The following is a 19,026-nucleotide window of genomic DNA, read 5'->3' as shown; positions in this document are numbered from 1 at the left end:
TTAGAACTTTATTGGAAAAAAAACAGTTTTTTCCTCAAAGTTTTTAGATTAATTATGTTATTTTATTTTTTAAAAAGATCTTATTTATTTATTTGACACAGAGAGAGAGACAGCTAGAGAGGGAACACAAGCAGGGGGAGTGGGAGAGGGAGAAGCAGGCTCCTGGCTGAGCAGGGAGCCCGATGCAGGGCTTGATCCGAGGACCCTGGGATCATGACCTGAGCCGAAGGCAGACGCTTAACGACTGAGACACCCAGGCGCCACTAATTAAGTTATTTTTAAAAAAATACTTATTGATTGGGAATACTGATTTGGGTTTCAGATGGAAGTACATTTGTAAGGAAATAATAGAATAAAATAGTCTTAGACTTTTTTCTTAATCTGTTCATTTTTCTTGAGCTAGTTCTGTCCACACCAGCATAATTTGGTTAGTTTAACTTGTGATGAAATTGGTCCAGCAGGAGGAATTGGATGTATGTTGAAATTCTGCCAGATTTGGAAGAAAAATGTTATTTTAAGCATTCTGGTCATTTTTGGTGGAGTGTAGGTTTTACCATGAAGTTGTCATTGGCAACTTTTCAGACCACTAAACATGGCTTCCTTATTTACAAAAACCACAAACACACACACACACACACAGCAAACACTACAAATAATGTGAAAACAAGTAACTCTGTCAAACAGATGTCATGCTTACATAGCCTAGTAAAAATAAGAAAGTTGACTGAGATGGGAAGCTGATACCTTTTCTAAGTTTGGTGAATGAAGAAATCTTGAATTCTTCTTTGAGATTTGTAACTAATTTACCACGCATGCTTGAATTATGCATAAAGTAAATCACTCACCAATATATGTATATTCATTCATTTGATCTATTTACAAATTAGAATAGATGGAAAGATCAGGGAGATAAGCTGACCCCAAAGGTTAGGAACTGAAGAAGTGTGGGAGGTATGGATTGGTATGGGTGTGGCGAAGTGGGAATTTCTCTGTGGAATCCTTTGCTTTGATTTGTGTGAATGAGCAACTTGTGATGACATTAGGAATTTTAATTCACTTTTCCAGACTAGAGAAGCAAATGCCTTTATAACATTCTATTTAAGACCCTGGATTTGCAGTTATTCAGTAACTTTTTAAAAAATCATCAAAAATGACATTAAGGATTATTTTTTCCAAGTTAAATTTTTATCAATGTAATGTCATTTCATATAGTGCCTTACCTACTCAAGTTTAATTTGTACTAGATTTTGGGGGGACTTGTTAAACCTAGGTTTGTAGCTATTTTGGAATTGGGGCTATTCTTAAACTGTGTACAAGGTTTTACTTCATCTGCAGTTGACTTTACTTGTTTTTTAAATGCTCGCAAAGTCCTCTGTTGGTACTGTGTCAAACCATTGTTGAAAATACTTTCTTGATAAAATGAGTGTAAACAATAGCAAAAACCAAATTCGAGCTGACCTTTAAATACATCTACATTTAAAGGCTAAAGCCAAGGACTTCTAAATATTTTCATCCAAAGAACTCTTTGAAATGTAGCTAAAGGAAAGTTTATTTTCTAAATCTTAAAACTTAGGAAAAAGATTCAAACTGTGATTGGTTTTAGCCCACTGATCAGGGTGACTGTGGCCACTTTCTCATCTAGGATTTATTGTTCATCCTTTCCTTACCTTAAAGTTTCAACTCTCCATGAATTCTTTCCTGGGAAGAACATATTAGCTTATGATTCCAGCTCCAGCACAATTTTGGCTAACCTGTATAAATGACCACAGTAAACCATTTGAGCCTTAGGCTTTTGCTGCTGTACAATGAGACTCTTCATTATTTAACATGTTGCCATTTCCAGCATGTGCTCTCAGTGCCATGTAGGTAAGCAGAGATAGGCCTTTGAGGTCTCCAGTCCAGCAAAACTGAGTAGTATACAGGGTTCCCCACCCCACATATTAGAGTGTAGGGTAGGAGGGCTAGAAGATAAGGAGTACTGGAAAGGACATTGAGAATGTTAGCTTTATAATTATGAGTGACGTATAGTTTTACATACCTGACTGCCTATATTTCCCATCTTAAATAAACGGGTCAGCAAGTGAATTTGAACCAGAATTCATTTTTTTTCCCATCCTTACAAAATTGTCATGAACATTTATTAGGAAAAATAAAATAGCATTCATTTAACTAAGAAAGCATTAAATCTTAGTTACTAATGTCTCTTTTCTTCTTCCCTTATAGATGATGCATGTAACTGCTCTGTGGCAGGAAGCCTGGACGTGAATCGCTGCAACCAGACCACAGGGCAGTGTGAGTGCTGGCCACCTTATCAAGGGCTCCGTTGTGACACCTGCAGGGATAGCTTTTACCTGAATCACACTTCTGGGCTCTGTCTGCCGTGTGACTGTAGTCCACACGGAGCCCTCAGCGCGCTCTGCAGCAGGTAAGCAGCAGTAGGTGGAGGTGATGCTATTTTATCAAGAAAAAGAAAAGGCTCTTGCTCTCAAGGACCAGAGTGGTTTAAATAAAGGGGGATCAGGGGGCATAGATTCATAAAATATTTCATACACTTTTATTTCCTCACTTTGTATATTTAATATTAAAATTAAAAAGCATCTAATTTACTGATCTAGTTCTTCAAAAGGACCTGGGTCACCAATTTTGCTTTGTGATAATTTCTCTAAATTTCATGGAAAAAAATTATTGAGAAAGCAGTCTCCTTTCTGGAAGTGATAACTTCCTGGCATTTCCAGGGGAAACGTTCTTATTATGTTTATTCACATACCATTGGATTTTCAGGAAACTTACTCTTTGCTTTATTTTTTCTCTTATCCAAATGCCAGAACTGTTTCTTTGCACATCTAAGGCTTAAAGTTGGTAATATCCTAATTTCTCCAACTAGTGGGGAAAAGACTGGTTTTACCAGCACATTTTGGAGGACCAAAACTTGATTAAGTAGGAATTATCTGGAAATTACCTTTAAAATATTATGTTATTCGGAGGCAACTTAATGTAGTAGAACAGTGTCCCACCATCTGAGGATATGCCTTCTATTACACTGAAAGTAATTGTTCTTTGACCTTGTATGAGGCACCTAGCTTTTTGTGAAACCTAAATCAAAAAGCTGAAGAGACAGTGTTATGTAATGAAAAGAACATAAGCTTTACAATCAGCCTAACCTGGGTATAGATCCAAGATCTGTTTCCACTTAGGAGCTTTGTGCTTTCAGCAAGTTATTTCATTTTTCTGAGCCTCAGTTTCTTCTCAAGGTTGTTGTGAAGGTTAAGTGGATAGATGAGCGTAAAATGCCTAGCACACATCACACAATACATTCTGGGTTGTTTTAATTTCAAAGGAATACTGTTGGCTTAAATGAGGGAGTAGTTTTAAAGAACTTTTAGCTCCTTGGCAGAAGTTTCTTTATACTCAGCTGTAGTTATCTTGGATGCTTTATAAATCATACTGTACACATGATATGCAATATTGTATCATATTATACCTCTATTAAAAATATGGATGTGAACTGGATTAACAAGTTTATAATTTGGGGCGTCTAGGTGACTCAATCGGTTAAGCGTCTGCCTTTAGCTCAGGTCATGATCCCCGGGTCCTGGAATGGAGTCCCGCATCAGGTTCCCTGCTCAGTGGGGAGTCTGCTTCTCCCTCTCCCTCTGTCCTTCACCACTGCTCATGCTCTCTCCCTCTCTAGCTCTTGCTCTCTCTCAAATAAATAAATAAAATCTTAAAAAAGAAAGAGAAGTTTATAATTTCAAATGCAACAATAATCAATGCTTATGATGGTATTGGTATTTTAAAATAGTTATTTGTTTTAATCTTTGAAACTCTTTTTATGTGGGTTTTTAAATCACAAGGATACTAAGTGGCAGAGAAAGAATTCTCAGTTAGGATTCCAAGCCCAGTGTCCCTATCACCATGTCATGCAGCTTCTATAATGAGAAAACTGATAATCATTCTATTATTTGAGGTTGAGAATATAGTAGTTGCTTATCATTGCTCCCTTTGCTCCCTAAAAACATGCCCGCACAAGTCATCCTTAGAAGGTTCAACTTTCTTACCATTTTAAAAGATGAGATTTGGATAAGTTTGTTCATTCTAATATCTAATGGCATGACTACTACTTCCTTTAGAATGAGATTGTGCAAAAACGTTTTTCCCTGAGCACTTTGGAGAGATAAAACAGTGTTTACTTCTAGGCCAAACTGCTTTGTTAGAGGAGAAAGAAATAAGGGGAGCATTGAGAGAGAGTTTTAAAAGCTGGAGAGGAGGGAAAAACAGTAATTCTAAAATTCATGTAATACCTTACTGTTTCCATTGATCTTTTACAAATTCTTTCTTTTTTTTTTTTAAAGATTTTATTTATTTTATTTGAGAGAGAGAGAATGAGAGAGAGCAAGCTCATGAGAGGGGGGAGGGTCAGAGGGAGAAGCAGACAACCCACCGAGCAGGGAGCCCGATGCGGGACTCCAGGATCATGACCTGAGCCGAAGGCAGTCGCTCAACCAACTGAGCCACCCAGGCGCCCCACAAATTATTTCTTTTTTTAAAAACATTTATTTATTTAATTTAGAGACACAGAGAGAGAGAGGTGACATGTGAGTGGGGGGAGCGGCAGAGGGAAAGAATCTTTAAGCAGACTCTCTGCTGAGCGCGGAGCCCAAAAAGGGGCTCCATCGATCCCAAGACCCATGAGATAGTAACTGAGCTGAAATCAAGAGTCAGATCCTTAAGCTACTGAGCCACCCAGGTGGCCCTATAAATTATTCCCGATTCTGCCCGCCCCCCCGCCCCCACAGTTAGTGCCATTAAGTGACGTAGGCTAAACACTGTTCTGAAAATGGGTCGTAACTAGAGAGTAGTGGAAAAGTGCATTGGACTAGTAACTCAAAGATCCAGGATGGGGGGCTGTAAACTACAGTCGTGAACCAAATCCAGCCCGCTGCCTGCTTTTGTAAATAAAGTGTCACTGGGACACAGGTGCACTCATGTGGTTACGTATCATCTGTGACTGCTTTTGCGCTGCTGTGGCAGAGCTGGCTCGTTGCAACAGAGACTGTGTGGCCGGCAAACCTAAAATATTTACTGCCTGTCTCTTTAAGAAAAAGTTTGCCAACCCTGGTTTAGGGTTCCAACCCTGGTAGATATCGCCAGGTAACCATGTAGCTTTGGGAAAGTCACTTTACTTTTTTAAGCATTTATCTTTTAATTTGTGAAGTGGTGATAATAATCCATGTCCTGTTTCTCTCCTGTATAAAGTTGTTTTGTCTTAAGGATCAAACAAGAAAATGCATGTGTAAATTTTTACAATCTACACTTTCTAGATATACAATAAAAATAATACTAGAAACCATTTTTTGAGCATGTACTGTATGCTAGGTCACTTATGTTCAGTATCTCATTTAATTTTCAAAAAACTCCCTTGAGGAGAGCACTGTTATTTTCCCACTTTGAATATGAGAATTTTGATGTTTAGGGGGTATAGTTAACTTGTGTAAGCTTACACACTAAAGCTACCATTCAGTCCAGTTGAACAAATGTAATAAGCAAGTGCTTATTCCGTGAAACAGAATGACTTCATAATTACACAGTTGTTTTTCTTAGTAGAAAGGCTCTTGGTATTTAACACCCAAATATCCTAGAATGTTCTTATCTCTCAATTCAATGTGTTTTGGCTGATGGTTCTTTAAGAAAAATTTGTATTTATATCCCGGAAACTCAATAATGCCATATACTAACATTTTAAAGTAACATGTGGGAAGTCTTGTGTTAAATTCCAGATAAAATCGGTATAATGTCAGAATCCCATGTAAACAATCTGTAAATTGTACCACATGTCAACAAAGAGGATGTGCAGCATGTTACTGCATATAAGTCCCCTGGTAACAACCATGGAAATTGCTTTGGATCAGGAAGGGATGTTGTAAGCATTTTACATCCTAACATGGGAGTTTGCTCCTTATTTATAGGTGCTTTACTGTGTTTTAGTTACAGTCTAGAAAGTTGGTTAGTAGTTTTGGGTTGATATGTAATGAATTATAATTATTTTCATTTGAAATATTGGAAAATAGGTTCTTTGTTGGCATTTCATGTAGAATATATGATTTTCAGTAATGGATGATTGATGTTAAGCAGGAGGGAGAAGATACCTGTATTATGATGATGATGATGATGATTATGATTACTATTACTTGATCTATATGAACTGTTTTCTCTGCATACCTGATGGGTTCTATTTCCTTAGTAGGTCTTTTTTTTTGATAAGTAACATGTAATTTTATAATATCTGCATATAGTCAAAGTATGTTGATTTCTCACATCCTTTACCATTATCTTCTAATTGACATCTGGAAGGACCTTGCTTCCCCTGCAGCCCTTAAAAGTGATGTCTGTTTTCTCTCTCTCTCTCTCTCTCTCTCTCTCTCTCTCTCTCGTTCCTCTTATCTCTGGACCTGGAGCTGCAATAGATAGTCTTCCTTGTTCCTGATTGCCACTGCAGAGTGCTCTCCCTTCTCCCTTTCTAAAAACCCTGCCTCTGAAGCTCATAGCAGCAGAGCATGCTGTTCTACCTCCATGTGGCTGTTCCCCTACCAGGAACTACCCCGATTTCTTTTTTTAAAGATTTTTATTTATTTATTGAGAGAGAGAGCATGAGAGGGAGGAGGGTCAGAGAGAGAAGCAGACCCCCTGCCGAGCAGGGAGCCCGATGCGGGACTCGATCCTGGGACTCAATCCTGGGACTCCAGGATCATGACCTGAGCCGAAGGCAGTCACTTAACCAACTGAGCCACCCAGGCGCCCCGCTACCCCTGATTTCTTATACACAGCTCACTGTTGTCTCTCCACCACGACATCTGTCAAAATCCTGGATGATTTCAGTATCTGTAGATGATCTCAATGGTTTGGCCTTTCAATTTCTTGACCTCTCTTCCAATAAACCTTCCTCCTTGCTCCCACCAATCTTTGTTTTATTTGCCCTATTTCTTGATTGTCTATGGCCCCAAAGATAGGTATATTAATTTTTTTGAGATAAATGCATAATCCTTTTCTATGGGTTGCTGCAGAGTAATACTTAATTTAAAAAATTTTAACAGTGTTATTTCAGAATGTCAGGCAATTTATCAGAACAAACAGCACATCACTGAAATCCTTTAAAAACCTGGACTCAAAGGAAACCTTTAGAAGGAAGGTTCAGGAGCTCTAAATCCAGCTGTAAACACTGCATTTCTCGCTACCAGAAAGGAAGTTAAGTTGACACAAGACCAGAACAGAAATGGGAAGTTGCAGGACTGTGTACTTTGGCAAGAACATATGGGTAAACTATGAGGAAACACCTCTGTGTTCTGCTCTGCTATAAATTATATATGAGTTAAGGAAAAAGGAAATTGTAGGCAAGTAGTGTATGTGTAGTAGAAAGGAAGTGGAATCTGAAATTAGTGACTTTGGTTCTATTCTTGGTTTACCCACTTACTAGTTAGTGTATGACCTTCATTAAGATATCTGACCTCTCTGGCCTCAGTGTTTTCATATGTAAAATAATATATGTGACATGAAGGATTTTTGTGAGACTTAAATTGTGTGTGTGTGTGTGTGTCCACTTAACACTGTGACTGGCACATAGATTCAGCTCAATAACTTCCTAGAGGATGAATCTATTTTTTTTAAAACATGAGGAGTAGAATTGGTAACTCACCAAAGAGGAGGATTAAATCCACCTGCGTTGTGCATGAGGAAGAATTGGGGTATTTGTTTTTGTTGATAGGCTAAAGAAGAAATTGTTCACTCTAACAGGAAAAAAATTTAAATTATTTTCCTCCGTTTTCACAAACATATTAAACCTCTTTTTTTTTTTTTAAAGATTTTATTTATTTATTTGACAGAGAGAGACACAGCGAGAGAAGGAACACAAGCAGGGGGAGTGGGAGAGGGAGAAGCAGGCTTCCCGCAGAGCAGGGAGCCTGATGCGGGGCTTGATCCCAGGACCCCGGGATCATGACCTGAGCCGAAGGCAGACGCTTAATGACTGAGCCACCCAGGCACCCCAACATATTAAACCTCTTAAAATTGGACAATCTATATTTTCTTTCTTTCTTTTTTCTTTTTTAAGAGGGAGGGAGAGAGGGAGAGAATGAGTGGGGAGGGGCAGAGGGAGAGGACGAGAGAGAATCTTAAATAGGCTCCACACCCAGCTCAGAGCCTGACACAGGGCTTGATCTCACAAACTGAGATTATGACCTGAGCCGAAATCAAGAGCCACCCAGGCGCCCCGACAATCAATATTTAATAATAATAATAATAGTTAATGTTAATCGAACACATGCTAGGCACTATCCTAAACCCTTTGCATGTAGCAGTTGATTTAATCCCTACAGCAGCCGTATCAGCTAGGCACTCTTATTATAATTCTCATTGGTGCAGGAAAAGAAATTGGAAGTTAGGTAAATTGCCTAACTCATGAGGTAATAACCAGTAAGTAAAAGTGTTGGGATTGAAACATTTGCAACTTGGAACTAGAGTTTGGGGTATATTAGATTATATATTATATAATTACATAAGTTGTATATTAGATTATAGAATTGGTGACTCACAAAGAGGAGCAAAAATTTTGGAGTAAAACAATATTGCTTTTGCTCTTGTCTGGAAGCCTATAATCTATGCTAGACTAAAGGGCACAAAACTACTAGAAGCCAATACAAAACAGTTTATAAATATATGCTGAATTTCTAAGTCAAATAGTTTAGAGTGGGAAAAGAATAAACTGAAGTAATAAGGAAAAAGGCTTTCCAGAGGAGGTGGGAACTGAGATGAGCCTTCTAAGTTATGATTTAGGAAGGCAGAGGGCTGAGAAGAAGACCTTATCAGGAGGAAAAAAACATGCAAATTCAAGTGAATTTCCTAAGATTATACAATGAGATGAGAAATCTGATCTCCTAACACCTACTCAAAATTCTTTTCTGTTTCCACCTCCCTATTCTCTTTTTAAAAATAAATAGAAGTAGAATAATGGACTCAATTCTATCCTGATTCTCTTGTACATCTAATGCCCATGGAACAAACAGCTGGCTTTTAAAAAATTCATCTCCCTGTTCTTTATGCCCCTATATTTTCAGTGGGAGTTGCCCTAGTGAGGGTAGAATTTGGCTATGGGAGCCAGATGTGGGTTGAGCAACGTCTTTATGTGCAAACACAAAGTCCTTTATGTACTGACAGATGGCCACCCCCTCACAGCACCATTGGTGTTCCAACCTGTTTAATTGGGAAGAGTTGGTCTATGATATCTTAACTTTTCAGTTTTTCTTTTGCAATGCATTTCTAATGTTTTCCTGATTTATATTTGGACATATGTTTAATAAGTGAATGGAGAAATCCGATAACATTTTATCTCAAAAATCAGCTTGCCTAGTGAGAGCCTGAATCTCTTACTATAGCCCTTAAAATATTGTCAGGCCTGGCTTTATATGTAGGCAATTATATACCGATTTGAGATTTTTTAATGCATTCATAGTAGGTTAGTATGCAAGGTGCATCATTATAGACTGTCTCTGTAAGATAACAAAGAAGTTCTCTAGTGGTGTAATATCCTTTTACATAAAATCTGTGGTTGCTGCTGTACAGTAGGTGTATTTTGAAATATTTATTATTTTGCATTTTAATTATGGGAATATGCCCCAGGACAGAGGGCAAAATTTTACTCATGAGGTCAACTTATAATGAAATAAATGTGAAATAGAAAGATGGCAAACCTCTGAGGCTCATGTTCACATGGGGTTCAGAAAATCATCGCTTGTGTCATAATTGAGAGTAACAGCTGCTTGTGTAAACTCTTCTTTATTACTTTGCATATAATTCTGGGAGATCAAGAAAAAGTTATTTGATTACTAGAAACAATTAACAATTGAGGAAAGCTGTGTCATTTTATTCACTCATTTCATTTAATAAAGGCATTGCATTTGCCAACTCTGTGTCCAAAGACATTATCCCTGTGCTCACGGCACTTAGTCTCAGTGGAAAGATAGAAACGCAAACAAAACATGAGTATTCATAAAGGGCACAGGAGATTCAGGGAAGTCTTAAGAGACAAAGTTTCATTTAAATTGAGACCTGAAAGATGAGTAGAAATTTATATGAAATAGCAAGTCATCTTTAGTAGAGTGCAAGTGGCTCATTATTTCTCAAAGGTAAGAACACTTGTTAACAATGGAGAGAGTGGGAAATGATGAGATGAGGCTTTTGTCTATCTGTTTGCTGTTGTATCTCCAACACCTACAACAGTGCCTGGCACAAAGTATATTCAGTAGATACTTGATGAATGAATAGAATGAATGGATGAAGAATAAACAGGGCCAGACCATAAAGGGCCTAATTTTATCCATTGAAGGGATGAAAAAAATTTTATCCATTGAAGAATACTGAAAAAGGAGTGATATTGGATTTGCTCTTAAGAAAAATCACTCTGTCAGAAGTCTGGTGGGTGAAGAGAATGAGCTCAGGGAAGGAGGCCAGTGAAACTGGACACTGGCATTGGCGTTGGCAATGGTGCAAGAGATGGGGGAACCAATACAAGAGGTATTTGGAGAATAAAATGTACAGGGCTAGGTGGTTGTTGGTATGTATGGAGTACGGGGGAGAGAGAGATGACTTCCATGTTTCTTCCTGGTTTGGGCACATGGGTGAGGAGATACTCCATTAACTAGATAAAGAATATAGGCAGATAAGCAAGCTGGAAGGAGATGATGATGTTAGGGTTCAAACATGTTCATTTTGAAGTGATTGTAAGATATTCAGATCGAGATGTCTGATAGATAGTTGCATACACATTGTGTACCAAACTCAAGAAATCTTCTAGCATATTCTTTTGCTATTCCTTGGGAAAATAAAACAGAGCCTTACAGTTTTAATTTTATTTAAAAATAATTTTATTCTATACCCCAGTTATCATTCTTGCAATGGTACCAATATCTAGTTTAAATTATCTTTTTTTTAATTCACTTTTATGTTTTTTCCTTGAAGGTATAATTTTAAAAGGTAGCTGTCTTAGTCAAAAGCAGGTAATTGATCTCAGCCTTTATCCTATCATGATCAATTTGTTTCAGTAAATGTTCATACGGTGCCAATGGTTTATGTGTTAGAAGATACTTTAAGCACATTACACCAAGTATCATGTTAAGTTCATGGTAAAAGAAAGTAGACTAAAATTTGAATGTTAATAAATGGCCAGAGAGGGGCTCATTCAGAAAAAGACATCAAGTGCATTGAATTTAAGTGTAAATAGTGTATGTCTATTACAGTTTAGATGGCTCTGTGTGTTTTTCAGTACATTTCTATTTTAAACCCTCCATTCAATACAGGGCATGCTCTGCCTTCCTGGTCTTCTAATTATTAACTAGATAACAGCTGTAGTCAAATGGATGAAAAAAAACAACACATCTTTCTTCCAGCTATTGGTGACCTTTGAGAACATGAACATAACATGTCACAGTGAGTTGATACAGTTGCTGTTGATCAAACATAGTACTTTCCCTAACCCATGTTGCAGACTCTTCTACTTATTTATTTTATTAAGCCACTTTTGGACCAGCTTGAGATTTTTAAAAGAAATATTTTAAAGTTAAAATTTTGTTACTGATAATGTTAAAAGGTCATTTATTTTGCTTCTGCTGAGAGACTCCCCCCAAATATGTAGGTATATATATGCTAATAATACAAATAATCAAGTTCATACAAATTGCAGTATTTGGTATCAAGGTGTTTATTTATTTAGCAAATTACGTGCAGGATACTTTAATAGACCTTGTGGGGAATTAAAGATTAATAAGACAATGGGCCTTATTCCAAAGGAGCTTCCAGTCTAGTAAGGGCACTAAAAAAAAGTATGTAAATAATTATAATATGAAGTAAAAATTGGCCGACATCATAAACTATAAGGATAAACTGTTAAGGAGATTAAGAATCTGGGAGATCTCACTTATAGCTGAAAAAATCAGAGATGAGTTCATTGAAGAGATCGCTTTTGACCTCAGTTTTGAAGATAGGAAAGGATTAGGCTTACAGAAGTGGACAAGGTGGGAAAGGATGTTAGAAAACAGGAAAGAGCAAGATTAATGTCTCAGAGAGGTGCTTACACAGGATGTAAGGTAGAAGAGAAGTGGGGGCAGAGGGAGATAAATCTGGCAAGTGCTGCTGGGGTCAGGTCACAGAGGGCCTCAAGGGCCAGACAAACGATTTGGCTTTTATTCCTGAAGCAGTCTTGAAGCAGAAGAAAGATCAGCACTGTGTCCTAGCAGTAGTAGAATGGATGGATCTAAGTAGGGGGAGATTAGAGGCAGAATGGAAACTAGTGAGGGCCAAAATTCAGATAATAATTAGTGAGAACAGAGAGAATGTGAAGAGTGGACGATAGTGAAAATGGTGATATGCTCCATAATATCAGGGTTCCTGTGCGTAATCCTCTACTAAGTGTGTGATTTTTGCACTATCACTTACACACAGATCTAAAGGTAGTTTGTATTTCTAAGTTGAATTTAAGGAATTGCTCAGTCCCAGGGTTCCTTCTCAGGCCCATACTCTCTCCATTGGCTGCCGGCCACGGGGCCTGAATCTGCTCTCCTACGTGCTTCAGTAACTGCTACCACCCACCACATTGCATGGCATTTTGATCTCCCCCCTCACCCCCCCACCGAGCCTTGCTGCTGGGCATCAAGCAGGGTCCCCACACCCATGTTCTTTCTGTGTTGCTAAAAATAAATCCAAGGGCCCTTTACCTTTTGAGAGTTTAAAAAATTATTAATCTTTGTAGAGAGGCCTGTGGGGGTAGTGAATATAATAGATATGGGGAAGTTGAATGGTTATATAAATGGCAGACTTTTCCACAAACAGGGTTCCGATATAGGCCTACCTCTTTTATTTTTTTTCCAATTAATTACTCTGACACTCATATGCCTCAGTGGCAACCCATTTTCCTTTTGAGGCAACCCATTCTCCAACAATTAATTACTCATTTTCCAGTAACTCTAGGAGTCAGTCCTCTGACGCTGAGTATCAAGGGAACGTGGTTCTGAACCGTTCACGGCCGTTGCTGGTTCTCACTGGTGTGGCACTGCCAGGTCGAACAGCCTGACAGATGATGCTGGCTCACTACTGTAACGATGCTGTCACTGGTCCAGATCCTTGAAGAGGCAGGGGCAGGTCTTTGAGGGAGGATGAACCCACTCCTCAGTGCCAAGTTCTTTCAAGGATGCTCTGCATTAAGGCTCCAAAGTTCCAGATCTTAACAATCGGCTCTTTTGGTTTGTACATGCAGCCGTATCCCCGTGTGCAAGTCAGCTCCAAGCATTACAGTTGAGGACATTTTGTAGAATCTTTCACCTAACAAACCCCAAATCTCCCTCCGTCCCCAGTAAAATTCTTGCTAAACCTTTTCTCAGGACAGCAGGGCCTATTCACTCTGCACTTACACAACTAAGAGAAGCCCAAACAAGTGATTCTTCACCCAGTCGGGAGAATCGGCTTCAGGATTATTTTCTCCCCCTGCCAATGGCCAAGCAATTGCAAACTTTTCTTGCTAAAGAAGAAAGAGACCACAATTTAATCTCTAGTTAAGCATCTCTTGGATAGGACATTTTACTACACTTAAAGAGTGTGAAAATCTTATAAACACATTGTGTTTTCTGTTCTAAAATTTGACTTCTTTCTCCAATGAAAATACCACACAGGTTGGCAAATAATATTAACATTATTACTACCACCACCAACCTCAGAAAGAATAGCATTAACATTTATTGAATGTTTGCTCTGTGCCAGGCCAAGTGCTTTATATGTACTACCTTGTAAGGATAAAATAACAACCGACTGAAGTGGTATTAGTCTCATTGTACAGATGAAGAAACTGAGACTTCAGTTATTTGCTCCCAAACAGACAACTAGTAAATGGCAGAAATAGGCTCAAACCAATACCCATCTGATTATTCTGCCTTCATTTTATCAATTGAGTGTTTATTAATTATTTGATTAAGTGTTTATTAATTGAGTGGCTGAACCTCTGCTTGTTTTCTAAATAAGCCTGGTAACCAGCCTGAGTTTAGCAACCATACAGACAGATTCCTAGCATGAAAACTTATCGTTTGAGTGATCAAGATAACATCATCAGTAATAAGTCATGTGGGTAGTATCATGTACCCCCTAATACAATGCAGTGAATGAGAAGGGCATGTTACCTCTGAGATAGTCTTCGCTAAAATTCATAATCTCAGTCTAATTATGACAAGACATTAGTCAAACCCAAATTGAGGAACATTTTACAAAATAACTAACCAGTAGTCTTCAAAAGCTTCAAGGTTATAAAAGACAAGGAAAGACAAAGAAACTGTCAGATTGGAGGAAGCTAAGGAGACATGACCAGTAAACAAATGTAAGGTGATATCTTAGATTGGTTCCTGGAACAGAAAAAGGACATTAATGTAAAAATTAGGGAAATCTGAGAAAGTCATAGTGTAGTTAGTAGTATTATAGAAATGTTAATTTTTCAGTTTTGATGAATATACCATGGTTATATAAGAAGTTAACATTAGGGGAAGTTGGGTGAATAGTATACAAGAATTCTCTGTACAATCTTAACACTTTTCTTGAAATCTAATATTATTTAGAAATAAAAAGGTAATAGAATTGTTATTTAGAGCAGTCAGTCAAGGGAATATGGACAGTATTACTGTCTTATGATGAAGGCGTATTTGGTCCTAGTGATAATTCTTAGCGTTAGGTCCAGAAGAGGAATCAGAGTAAGGAAATTAACTTTGCTGGCATGAAGATCTGCCACTTTAGATGTATGAAATTGTGGTTAGAATATACAATCTGGGACGCCTGGGTGGCTCAGTTGTTAAGCATCTGCCTTTGGCTCAGGTCATGATCCCGGGGTCCTGGGATCGAGCCCTGCATCGGGTCTCCCTGCTCAGTGGGAAGCCTGCTTTCCCCTCTCCTGCTCCCCCTGCTTGTGTTCCCTCTCTTGCTGTGTGTCTCTTTCTGTCAAATAAATAAATAAAATCTTAAAAAAAAAAGAATATACAATCATATTCATAGCCTGTTTTAGTGTTTTAAATATATTTTTTTCTATAAAGTTTTAAAAGAAGACTTAGTTAGTAGACTTAGGCTGAAATAGAAGGACACTTGTTCCCACAGAGAAGGCTTTGTCTTCCCCTGTGTCCCCTGAAAGAAAATTAAATCAGCATGACTTGTTCCATCTCAGATGGTTTTTTTATAGCAAGAAATATGTTTCCTAGAGGGTAGAGAGAAATATGGGACTATTCATCTTTTTTCTCCTTGGATTTGATTTCCACTCAAAATATCTAAATTTGTCAATTCCAGAGAGAGATCTTGACTTGAAGTTTCTCTAGATTTCCTATAAAAAGGATGTAAGTGCTTTAACCATGATGATTTTAACAGTTGAAGTATATAGGGCTAGTTTAAAAAATTATCAATTCCATGATCATGGTTCTTTATATGTTAAATAAATTCTCTGGTGTGATATATTCCATGTGTTTCAACAGTTTGGGTATTTCAGGCTTGCTCCTGTGTTTATAAATTCAGTAGATTTCCAGGTAATGTTAATAACTAATATCTCAACTAGTATTCTTTTCTCCTGTACATTTTCTCATTTGATTCTAACAACAACCCTGTAGGTAAGGTAAGGATGAAGTAGGTAAGAATGATTTTTCACCAAATTACTAATGAGAAGTAATAATTGAAAGGTTGGAGCCCAAGCTTGGATATCTATTAAATTCCAGAGCAAGAACAGTCAACTCAAGCTCTTCTGACAACTTATCTCATGTTCTTTCTGTTACCTTAAACTCCCACGGGTTCTGGGTTAGTATATGCTCCTATGCTCAAGGTCAGAAGTTCTTAACCTACGAGGGGGGAAACGCATGAAATGTAATGGCGGATATGTATTTTTCTATGGAGAAGGTCTATAAGATTAAATAGATTCTCAAAGAGATCTGGGATGTCATTAAATTTAAATTTGATTCTAAATACTATACAGGAAGGACATAGACATTCTTGTCACACTGGCAAAAGCATAATGAAAACATGGCTTATTTTGTCAATAACAGAATCCCTTCCTTCTCTTCTGCCAATTCCTAACACCACATACACTATGACCATTTCCTTAATTAAGTTTTATTTTTGCTGATCCTGAATTGATTATTTAAAGAGTTCTATGGTTGAAGACAATGTCCAGTAAAAGATATTATAGATATTTGAAAGAAAAGTTTTTACAGGAAAATATATTAGTTTTTTTTAACTAAACTGTTTACCTAAGGAAGCTGCATAATCCAGGAGAGGCAGCGGGAGAAACAGAAGGAAATTAACATTTGATGAATACTGTTAAACCTCTATTCTTTTTTAAAAAATTTTTATTGTTATGTTAATCACCATACATTACATCATTCGTTTTTGATGTAGTGTTCCATGATTCATTGTTTGTGCATAACACCCAGTGCTCCATGCAGAATGTGCCCTCTTTAATACCCATCACCAGGCTAACCCATCCTCCCATCCCCCTCCCCTGTAGAACCCCCAGTTTGTTTTTCAGAGTCCATCGTCTCTCATGGTTCGTCTACCCCTCCTATTCCCCCTCTTCGTTCTTCCCCTCCTGCTACCTTCTTTTTTTTTTCTTAACATATATTGCATTATTTGTTTCAGAGGTACAGATCTGTGATTCAACAGTCTTGCACAATTCACAGCGCTCACCATAGCACATACCCTCCCCAGTGTCTATCACCCAGCCACCCCATCCCTCCCACCCCCCCACTCCAGCAACCCTCATAAACCTCTATTCTTGATGCTTTACACATATAACCTCGCTGACTTCTCAGAACAACTTAACTGTCTTGCTCTTAGAGGCTGAGTTACTCAGCAATATGGCATAATTAATAAATGGCAGAGCTTAGATTTGAGCCCAGGTCTGTCTGACTCCAAGGCTCTCCCCACTGTACCCTAAAATAGAATGGGCAAGATTAGATATGGCAGTGTGAGTCTCAATGTAAGTGTAGGTCTAGGTATGTGTGAGCATGATTCATCAACCTAAGGAGTGGCCCATGGAGACATAAATCTAGAAGTCAGATCTGGGCTACAATGAAATTAAATACTGTATAGAAGAAGTCAACATAAAGTATTGAGAGCATCCATAGAGAATCATTTGAAAGGCAGGAATTAGTACATTATAAATATCAAAGTTGAGTCCACTTGACTTGTTGGGGCTTAAAATGGCAGACATTTGACATATGGGAGATCTGAAAGCAAGTGTTGTAAACCTAGTCATTGGGGTGGGAAGTGGTGAGGCAGGGCCACTGGGATCAGGAGCCAGGCATCAGGAAACTAGGGACAATAGTTGTCATTTAGCCATTGAGAATATAGGGGACTAAGGTCAAAGGAACCAGTAGTGAATGAGACTTAATGACAGTTAACTGAGGTTGACCGCCTTAAGTATCCTCTTCTTAGGTCAGAATTGATACCAAATTAAGGGTTAAGTACTAAGTGCAGAGATGGAAATCAAGCAGCTTTACCGGTCAGGGCTTGGAATATGAAAAGCAGAGTGAAGCAAGTATTGTGATATTTTTCCAATTAATCTAGTACAGTGGTTCTTCAGGTATGGTCCCCAGATCAATATCAGCATAACCTGGGAATTGGTTAGAAATGCATATTCTTGGGCTCAACACCAGACCTATTCAATCAGAAATTCTGAGATAGGGCCTAGCCACCAGAACCAATATGCCCCCCAAAATATAAGGTCAACTTATATGCAAAAGAAAACCAGAAGTAATAACAAGTAAGCTTATTTGAGGCATTCCAGTCTCTGTTGTTTGTTTATATGAGGATTATATAAGTTGAAGAGGTTTTTTTTTAGTAGGGTCATAATAGAAAATTGGGGTTAAGCAAAACAGACTTTTCTTTGTGGGCTAGTAAATTATTTTTTTCCTTTCTGCTCTTCTTTGTCCTTTAAAAAACAAATGCAAGGGATCAATGTCTTACAATGTTGACTGGCCCATCATGGGCCAGTCAGTCATTAAATGTCTCATTTTGCTCACCTAGAATAAATATCCTGTTTCTAAGATTCTAAGAAGTTTATTTAAGTATAACATAAAATATTAAATGCGCTAAATTGAAGACAAATATTGTACCCAGAAGGCATCATGAATTAATGAAGGAAGCATACATAGATTTTGGAGCCAGATTACACAATCATTAAATGAAAAATTTGAGCATCTGTCATGTGCCAGGCACTGTGCTAGGCCCTGGGAATATAGCAGTGGAAACAGACAAACAAACAAACAGATAAAACCCCCTGATTTCATAGAGCTGACATTCTAGATGGAGATAATAAAAAGTAAAATAAAATATGTATTAACTAGTAAGAGATATTATAATTTTAGATGGTGTGGCTGGCTGAGGGCTTGTTGAGAATATGACATTTGAATAAATAACAAAAAGTGCCATGTGGGATCCCCTGGGTAAAGGGTATTGCTGACAGAAAGGACAGCGAATGCAGGGTCTCTGATGCAGAAACATGCACAGCACATCTGAACAACAGTAAGGTGAGTGTGGCTGAAGTGATGTAAGTGGGGAGAAAGGATTAGGGAAGTACTAGGTAAGAGCAAAATATATATACAGATACTGAGAATACCGTTCTTACAACATACCTGTATTTTTCAAAAATTTTATATGAAAAACTTAGGGGGGGTGGAATAAAGCTGTAGTAATTAAGACAGTTTGGTTTGGTTCAGGGATAGACAAATAAATAGAACAAAAACAAAAACCCAGAAACAACCCATGTGTAGAAAGATATTTGACATATGGTTGAGGAGGTAGTAAAGCTCAACAATACTAGCGACATAGTAGCAGTACTTACACAGTGTTTACTATGTGTCAGACACTGTTCTGCATGCTTCACACATATTAACTTAATTAATCCTCACAACACACCTATGAGAAGAGATTATTTTCTCCATTTTACAAGTGAGGAAACTGAAGCAGGAAGTT

At 37.9% G+C, this 19,026-nt stretch overlaps 1 protein-coding gene across 1 annotated transcript in view; it reads left to right on the top strand.

Moving 5' to 3' along the window:
• Positions 1 to 19,026, top strand: part of MEGF9 (multiple EGF like domains 9) — an 85,700-nt gene that overhangs the window by 39,782 nt on the left and 26,892 nt on the right. The window contains exon 2 of the mRNA XM_045883024.2: positions 2,224 to 2,425. Coding sequence (XP_045738980.1) covers positions 2,224 to 2,425 — 202 coding nt within the window. The remainder of the gene's footprint in view (positions 1 to 2,223; positions 2,426 to 19,026) is intronic.

This window comes from Mirounga angustirostris, unplaced genomic scaffold (assembly GCF_029215605.1).
Source record: "Mirounga angustirostris isolate CCGP_5_RB_7025 unplaced genomic scaffold, mMirAng1.0.hap1 SCAF_15, whole genome shotgun sequence".
NCBI lineage: Eukaryota > Metazoa > Chordata > Mammalia > Carnivora > Phocidae > Mirounga > Mirounga angustirostris.
The sequence above is the reverse complement of the archived record's forward strand: the minus strand, read 5'-3'. Positions and strand labels throughout refer to the sequence as shown.